The sequence below is a fragment of the Antrostomus carolinensis genome, unplaced genomic scaffold (assembly GCF_000700745.2).
Source record: "Antrostomus carolinensis isolate BGI_N321 unplaced genomic scaffold, ASM70074v2 scaffold36131, whole genome shotgun sequence".
Classification (NCBI taxonomy): domain Eukaryota; kingdom Metazoa; phylum Chordata; class Aves; order Caprimulgiformes; family Caprimulgidae; genus Antrostomus; species Antrostomus carolinensis.
Genome location: NW_010296866.1, coordinates 421 through 9,454, shown reverse-complemented (window position 1 = coordinate 9,454; position 9,034 = coordinate 421). Strand labels below are relative to the sequence as shown.

Here is a 9,034-nt window from a genome sequence, read left to right as displayed (position 1 = left end):
ATTATTATTTCTTTATAAAACCCACAAATCATGTTATATGCATATCAAAAAACCGAGCAGCAGTGCCAAAGCTTAAGGAAGCAGGGATTAGTTAGATAACACACTAAGCCAATACAACATGCTTTGGAAAGCCTTCTTACTTTGCGTGCCAGTCAACATATAAGAAGAGGGAGGGAAAGAATATTCTGAGAGTTCTATGGTACTTTTGCAGAGTCTTTTATTGATGGTGATATCAGAAACCTCAGTCCTGATGTCCACTGAAGAAGCCACACCAGAGGTATTTGGTTTTCCTCGCCCACAAAATTGAGACCGTGGCTTTACTGTGATTTCAGCAGCTGGTATATTAATGCTAGCACAACTTTTGGAGTTCTTCTTGCCAAGTAAACTCAGAGACCTGCATATTTGCTTCGACCCGTGATTTTCATCAAACAGCTCTTTCTGCTGAAGAGTTGAGGCAGACACTCTCATGATACCAGGGGTTTGGTTTTGGTGTGTGTTATCAAAACCAAGCTCCAGTACAGAACTAGCTTTGTGCTCACATGGTAGCGATTGTTTTCCATTTCTTGTGCCCAGAATGGTGTTCACACCACTTTGCCTGAGGGAACCAGATTCTCCTTTATTACATACACTTGAAGTAGGAGCTCCAATTCTTTCCAAAGAATAACATCTCGTCCTAAATGGTTGAGGTGGATCTTGTTCATTCCTGAAACCTGAAAGATTCTGACAGCTTCCAGCTATTAGAGGATGAGCACTACCTGGTTTACATGACAGTTTACACTGCTGCAGTTTCCTTGCACATTGTTTTTGAATAATTATCTCTTTTGAAGAAGGTTTCCTGGAAGCTTCATATTCTTTCTTTTTTTTGTCAGGCTCTTTGCGAAGTAGGCTTAGAAGAAGACACTCAGTTGACTTGAAAGAGTTCAAGTGAAGAATTTTTGAAGGTTGAGAGTCACATTTCTCATCTTGGACAAAATGTTTTCCACTGCATATATCTGGAATTGTGATGCAGCCACACATAACTATCAGAAAATGAAATATAAGTTAAGATGCAAGTGGTATGAAAATGAACAAGTTCAGAAAGTAAGTTGCTAACTGAACAGAGAAGACAACAAATTGAAGACACTAGTTTATAGATGACTCTGTTAGTAAAACCTAAGAAAAAATGAGCTCAGTCCAAAAGCAATCTAACAAGATAGTAGCAACCAACATGCAGGAATAAAGAAAGTTAACACACTGCAATAGTGAGGAACAGACAGGAACCAGCACCTATTTTTAAATTATGGTTACTGCATATTTAGAATGTTAGCTCAGACAGGAGTTTTTAGAGGATATTAAGAGACAGAACTACATTTCAATTAATACAGTAATACAGAATGATAGCATTGATGATCTTCCTCAGATTCAAGCTGTCGTACAGATTAGGGAGTCAAAGTCTGCTTTGAATTATAGGTTTGTTTTCCAGTTGATATAAACTTAGACTTGCACTGATTATTTCTAAATTCATACATACCTAGAATATTAACAAACAGTTCATAGTATTCAAAAGTAAGTAATGGTTCAGGGAGACTGAGAAAGTAATCAGCAACCGTTCTGAACACATCCCGTTCAAACCCACTGTAAGTTGGTTGGCTCATGTCATTATTTCTAGGCCCTAAAAAGAGGTGAAGAAAGAAAATTCACAAAAGCATTTACTCTCACAATTCCATTATTAAAAAAAGAAATTTAAAAAAAAAATCAACATAAGTTTGTTCTTGTAGGAATGACAGTTTCACAAGGAAAGAATCATGTCAGCAATATAGAAATACTTTGTTTAGCTCAGCACTGTCCTGCTTCTAGGCAAAACCACTATAGAATATTCTACACAGCCACTGAGGAGTTGTGCTCAGTTCCAACAAGCTGTTCCACATCAGGAAAAGAAATGAAAATACATTTATGCCCTTTATAGGTTCCTCAGCAAAATAATCACAGACTTCCAGCATCTTCCAAACTACAGGAATCTTGATCTTGGCTTCCAGATCAAGAAGCTCATGCTGTGGCCAACCCTGAAGCCAGGCAACATACAGATTGTGCTTTACACGTAGGCCAGACAGAGCTGGTCAGTGTCTTTGCCCTTTGTGGGGTCTCCTCTTTTCAACTCCTCTGTTCAAATGGGTCAACAGAAAGTTTTGTTCACCACTATTTCCATGGTGGATCTTTTCTTCAGTAGTGAACAATCCAATAATCCAAGAGATCTAGTTAATAAACCTTGACCATGTTGCTACAAACAAGAAAAAAAAAAAAATGAATGAAAGGGGTCCTGGAACAAATAAAATTTGTCATTGTGTAGCTGTTTAACCCCAGTGTTATACTCCACTGAACTCCTATAAAGCCACCTTACAAAGCCAATTCTAATGAATTAGGAATTTGCAGTTTTAATTGCACATAGAACCAGGGAAAATTTAACTTCTGATATGATCAAAATTTATAATCATAATCACATCATCACACGCTACACTAAAAATACAGTAGAGCAGTATTCCTCCTGCCAGGGTAAGTATTCTTAGTTTTCACTGTGCAAAGTAACTATTTGGTTACAGTACAGCTCACAGATGCACAAATAAAACCTCCACTTGAACTAATTCACTCAAATTAGAAATTGATAATTCAAAAAACCAAAAAGCTTGCTTGCAGTTTTAATCTCCTGAATACAAAGACATTTTAGTTCTAAATACAGGACTGAGGTGGGAATTAAGGTACTGAAACACTCACAGACCAGTGCTCAGCTCTATTTTCCACTTTGATTTCAATCCACTCACCAGGCTCTTCCCTGGATTGTAACAGTGGATTGTAACAGTGCTCTTCACTTAAGAGGCTCTATGTCTTTGGGAATGCTGGTGAAGAAAAATAGCAGGGCAAGCACACATATAAAGAGCTCATAATCTCAGATTTCATTTGAGAGGCACTCATCTAACTCTAGCATGCCCTGTTAAGCCATTTCAAGAAGTAGCTTTATTAAAAAAGAAGAAAAAAAAAAAAAAAAGAAAAAGAAAAAAGTCAGTCTAATTGTCCACTGCTTCTCCAGAATCCTTTCAAAGCCTGCTTCACAGAGATGCAAAGCTCATGTAATTGTGATCTGTGTAACACCATTTCAAACACTTCTGGCAAAGGGAGGGACTTTGTCCAAGGGCAGGGAGTGACAGAACAAGGGGTGATGGTTTGAAAGTGGCAGAGGGGAGATGGAGCTGAGATGTGAGGAAGAAATTGTTTGGTGTGAGGGTGGTGAGACAGTGTCCCAGGTTGGCCAGAGAAGCTGTGGCTGCTCCTCCCTGGAAGTGTTGAAGGCCAGGTTGGATGAGGCTTTGAGCAACCTGGTCTAGTGGAAGGTGTCCCTGCTGCTGGCAGGGGGGTTGGGACTGGATGAGCTTTGACGTCCCTTCCAACCCAAACCAGTCTGGGATTCTATAAAGAAGCCTAGAAGACAGGTTCCGTGAAGCTTCATAAAAATCAATGGCACTATAAAGGAGAAAGACTATCAGACCACACAGGTCTGCTACAGCACGTGCTGGAGAACAAACCCACTCCTTTATTAGCAAGGGAATCCACATCAGCCTGGATTCATTAGGAATTTATTCATTCCTGGAACCATTAGGAATTCAACTTCATCAGAAAGTGCTTCCCCCTCCAAACTGTGTGAAAATCTCTGCTAATTGCATTACTCCACATTAAATACTTCCCCAGTAGTTCCAAGGCAGCTGCTCGAGGACACGTAACACTCATGCCTTAGGTAACCCATTCTTCTTTTCTCAAGTTTAAGGTTTAACATCATGCTTTTCTGAATTTTATATTAAGCAAATACACAAAGAAAACAAAAAAAAAAGCATGAAGATTTATGTAAGTTGTAAGCACCTGCAGTTTTGCTGCTTGATATTTCATACATTAATACCAAAAGAAGGGATTAGTGCAGACTGACACTTACTCTGCAGACAAGGAAAGTTCTGTTCTGCCACAAAACCTACTGAACAGCTAAAATATCCAACTTTAAGGATCCAGCTCATCTCCTACGCAGTGATTGGTACGGCATTGAAGGTTTTCATTTTCCACAGCTGAACTGTAACTGTAAGTGGTGTCTCACTGGGTTTAAAGCACAAGATTTTTCTGAAGACAGTTTGAAGAAAAAGGTGGGGAAGGAGATCAGGAGGTACCAGAGGAGCTACACTCCAAGTCCAGGGTCCAGGAAGAGATGAGTAGAACTCCTCCTCCTGTTCTCGTGACAAACTGAGTAAACTATAAAGCTGACAATACAAGTGTGCTGCTTTCTTCTCAAGCCCTTTACAAAGTTTTGTTTGATTTCTTCTAAGACAAATAAAAAACTAACTGGTTTTCTGTGAATTGGCTTCCCCAGTTTAATATGAAATGTAGGAACTGGTTTAGTCCAACTCAAAGCCAGTAACTAGAATGGGAAAGTCTCTTTACATCTGAAAAGCTGCATCAGAGGAAGCCACACACAGGCTTTGCCCAAGTACTCAAGTTTTCTCCCTGCCTGACTCTTACATTAACAGGAATTACTCTTCTAAAAACCAGTCCTTAACTTTTTCATGGCCTCAGACAACATGCTTCCACTGAGAGCTCAGAGCTTAATTAATCCTCCTGTATATTTCACAGATTAAGGAATGCTGAAGCCCCTCTTCTTCCACTAATTTAATCTGTTCACATTGCCAAAAATTTGTGTGCAGAATGAGACGATGCAGCCTAGAAGCAGGATAACCAGCTAGACTGCTAAAGGACTGGTATCTTGATTACCTAAAATATGATATCTTTAACAGATCTGAACTCTGTTAGGTTATGTTTCTGTGCTATAACTTGATATCTATTGCTTTCTTTGCCTCTCAACATATCAAGGCACTTGGATTATTTGAATTTCCAAAACGAGGCATCACAATTGATCTTAACATACAAGTATATTTCACTTTCAACTCAAAATAGGTTTCTGGAACTTAAAAGCTATTCAGTGACTTACAGTATGCGAGGCATTTCATAGCTGACAACACCCAGTGAGGGAGATCCTCTAAAATAAACAAACAAACAAGTACATTATTTATACATAACTCCAAAGACTTAATAGCTAATACAAATAATATCACATTATTTTGGGGAAAAAAAGCGTTAAAGACCATGAAAGCTATTATTTTAATTATTATTTATTGTCTGTTGTGATAGCACCATACAAAATTTTGAAGTAAAACCAGAAAAAAATTAAAACCTTACCTGACTTGTTCTGCAAAATAACAACACCATGTTTGCTCGTGTTAGTCACGTTGTATATGACATATTCGGGAATGATCTGTGTTGGCTGCAAAACTTCCTCCAAAGATGGGAGGCCTAAAATGGTTTGCAAACTGTGGGGAGGAAGAGAACAGATGTTGTCTAAAAGGTTTGCTAGTAACTAATGAAAAGTTCTTTCCATATCTATTCAAACACCAGTGACTTGATAACTGTTTAATACATCCTCACTTCCAGAAGGACAATTTGAGGACACACTTTTTCCTGGGATAAATACAAAAAAAATCAGTAAGAAAGAGCATCTATGGGAACCTATATCTGGGGAAGGACTTTTCAAAAGGGCAGTTAGTGACAGAACTAGGGGAAATGGGTTTAAGCTGAAAGAGGGGAGGTTTAGATGAGATATTAGGAAGAAGTTCTTCACTGTGAGGGTGGTGAGACACTGGAACAGGTTGCCCAGAGAAGCTGGCAGTGTTGAAGGCCAGGTTGGATGAGGCTTTGAGCAACCTGGTCTAGTGGAAGGTGTCCCTGCTGCTGGCAGAGGGGTTGGAACTGGATGAGCTTTGAGGTCCCTTCCAACCCAAACCATTCCATGATTCTATGGTACTTAAAATATATTTCAACACAACAAGAAATTTCAAGGAATTTCTTAAATGCAACAATCCACTGCTAATAAACACATTAAAAGCACATGTAAACAATAGTTAGTAAAAAATATTCAATTTAAAACATAATTTTAAAAATTTCAAAAAAAATTGGCAAGCCAAACACTTGATTGGGCCATGCCATGCCCAAAGCACGTATACAAGAAGGCACTTTTTACAACATCTTACTTACTGGATTAGAATGATATTTCTCCAAGTTTCTTGCACATATTCCTGGCTTATTTCCTTCCTATGCAGTGTGTCTTCCTTGTTTTCCTGTGGGTTTGTTTTTTCTAAATTTTCCTGAAAATGAGTGGTTGATACTGTAAGATAAACAATGCTCTTAAGAGAATTCAAAATTAAGTAAAAATTGTTCTCAAAAGAGTAGAGCATTCTGCAGAACTTTGAATTTCCAAAACACAATGCAGGGAGTAATCTTAACAGTCTCAGCACTGAAATGTAACCACACTCAGCTAAAAAACAAATAAGAACACTATGAAAAAAGACCTAATCAACTCAGAAGTCAGCAATTTAAAAGATAGAAACACATCAAACCCCAATGTATTAGTAGGTGAAGTATTTTCCCTTTGTGACATTCACATTCACGTCCCAATGTGAATTCACATGTGCACGAATCTGAAAAGAATAGAGGGCCAAACACTCACATTCAATCTTTTTCAAAAAGCACAACAGTTCAATAATTTGTGCCTTTTACTTGTCTTAAATGAAAAAAAATATATTAACAAGAACATATTGTCCTGATCATTTCTAGAACTCCACCTTCCAGCCCTCCCAATACTCTAAGATACTCTAGCAGGGAGAACTGGGCACTGAATGAGACAAAAATAACATAGAACATCCTTACATATAGATACACAATTAAAATTCTATAATCTCAGATCATACTGATGCAAAACCAGCCCTGTACTCCCATGGGGGTGGCTGTGGGGTGTGTGTGTGTTAAATGACCTTTCTAAGTGACATGGCTGCATTAATCACACTCTCCCCTCTCCGTTTCTCTTCTCAACAAATTATTGCCAATAAGTTTACCAGAAACAGTTCTCATTGGTTTAAGAGTGAACTTAATTTCTTCTGTCAAATACACAATCTTTCACTTGCTGCCAGCATTTAAAAAATGCCATGTTACAGTTACAGATGGTTTTACATGTATGTATTTGATTTGAATACTTACAGATTAGTTAATAAAATCTTTTTGTACATGCAAGAGAAACAGCACACATCACCAAAATATTTAATTATAAAATACAGAGGTATCTTTCTGTTATACCTTTATCAATGTTCCATTTCACTGTCCATAAGAACTTAAGCCATTTATTTCTTAAGCTAGAAGGGAAGATGACACAACAGCACAGCATCATGAAAAGATGATTGCTTCTAGGTTTTGGTTTTTTTAAAGAATAAAGAAAACACATAGCAACTGTAATTATGTAAGAAACATAAGTTATTACCAGAGACTGCAGTAACTCATGTTTTTTGAAAGTTCTCCTGGATAAATGTGGCAGTTTAAGAAGTCTTTCTTTGTCTCTAGAGAAGTTTTCCAAGTTTTCTTTCGGTGGACATGAGCTTGGTAGAGGTTTAACTGGAGATGTTGAAGGAAATCTGTAATGAATATGTTTAGAATGGATTAAAACTATAAAAAGGTCAATTGACCAAAAGCATACCCTATCAGTGTGATTCTGTAAGACTCTGAAAAGATTCAGAAAATTAAGAAGAAAAACTGTGGCATTTTCTCTTTAGATCACTGTTTAACATCATCATACTGTAAATTAGCTTTGGGCTACTTGGTTCCAAAGTTAAGTTGAAGATACTCAGATATTTAAACAGCACTGAGAGCAGAATTTGAGGAGAGAAGGCCATTAATACCTTTAATTTAAGCATTTAGCAGAGACTGTTTCCCACTTAAGACTTTCTGTGAAACATACAAGAGAAGTAAACACAGGACTGGAGGCACAGGGTGAAGCTACTGCAACAAATTCTTCTTGGCTCCCCCCAAAGCACTGAAGTGTAGCACACCCGCAGTGACAAACTGATCTAGGCAAAAGCATGGCAGCAGCCCCCAGCACGCAGGATGCACGGTCTGCACCGCAGTCAGAGGCAAGTAAAATGGTGAGCAGAGTAAAACAGTGCTAATAATTCATTTATCCCAACTGCTCAACCCAAAGCAGGATAGTTTTGAGAATCTGAGCATTAAGATTTTTAAATAAACCTGAAGAGCTCTGTTAACTGGTCTTCATTTCAGTACCTGTAAAGTGCACCATTGTCTTCTAAATTTTCAGATCCCCATCTCCCTTTTATATCTTCAATTACATGATTCTTGAGAAACTTTCTTAATAACTGAACAGTCTGCTGCCTAGTAACTTCAGGACCAAAGTTACTGTTACTCCTTAACACTTCATGAAGCCAGTCTACAGCTTCTGATGCAGTAAAACAGCTTCCATGTTTTTTGAAATGTTGCCTGTGTTTCCTTAACGGCATTCCAGCTCGGAAATATTTGGTAATTTCATTCCACTGCATGGGAAACAAAACAGCAAAGAACGTAAGGTTAAAGCCTGAAGTTGATCACTGTAAGTATTAATTGAAGCAATATTATATTATTAAGCATATAAATTCCCTGGAGGGACTGAAGAGTCGAGTAGACATAGTGCTGAGGGACATGGGTTAGTCATAGGGGACTGGTCAGTGTTGGGTTCATGGTTGGACTCCATGAGCTTCAAGAGCTTTTCTAATCCAGGCAATTCTATGATTCTGTAAAATCACAACGTTAATGCTAACAAATGCTGATAGCTATTTTAAAGAATGTAGCAGCATTAATATAGAAACATTAACATTCAGATTAAAAAAAAAAAACCATAAACATTTAATTTAGGTTTTAATCTCATTCTTCCATAACTGAAAAATAAGGTTAAAGTTTCACAGACATGCCAAGTTTTACTGACCCAGTCCACACTGGGTCCCAGCATTTACATCAACTCAGTTTCCTGAGGCACTCTCAAACCTCTGCCTTCAAACTTGGAGCAGCCCTCAGACACAGAATGCCAGACTGGTTTGGGTTGGAAGGGACGTTAAACACCATCCAGTCCCAACCCCCCTGCCAGCAGCAGGGACACCTT

General features: G+C 38.1%; 1 protein-coding gene across 1 annotated transcript in view; it reads right to left on the bottom strand.

Annotated features, from left to right (window-relative positions):
* Positions 1 to 140: 140 nt before the first annotated feature.
* The window catches only part of LOC104533064 (DEP domain-containing protein 1A), a gene marked incomplete at its 3' end in the record, with an annotated part of 9,215 nt that continues 321 nt past the window's right edge, over positions 141 to 9,034 (bottom strand). The window contains exons 2-8 of the mRNA XM_010178426.1: positions 8,167 to 8,432; positions 7,373 to 7,523; positions 6,097 to 6,206; positions 5,245 to 5,375; positions 4,997 to 5,044; positions 1,511 to 1,651; positions 141 to 1,019 (exon numbers count right to left, since the gene is read on the bottom strand). Of these exons, the coding sequence (XP_010176728.1) occupies positions 141 to 1,019; positions 1,511 to 1,651; positions 4,997 to 5,044; positions 5,245 to 5,375; positions 6,097 to 6,206; positions 7,373 to 7,523; positions 8,167 to 8,432 (1,726 nt within the window). The remainder of the gene's footprint in view (positions 1,020 to 1,510; positions 1,652 to 4,996; positions 5,045 to 5,244; positions 5,376 to 6,096; positions 6,207 to 7,372; positions 7,524 to 8,166; positions 8,433 to 9,034) is intronic.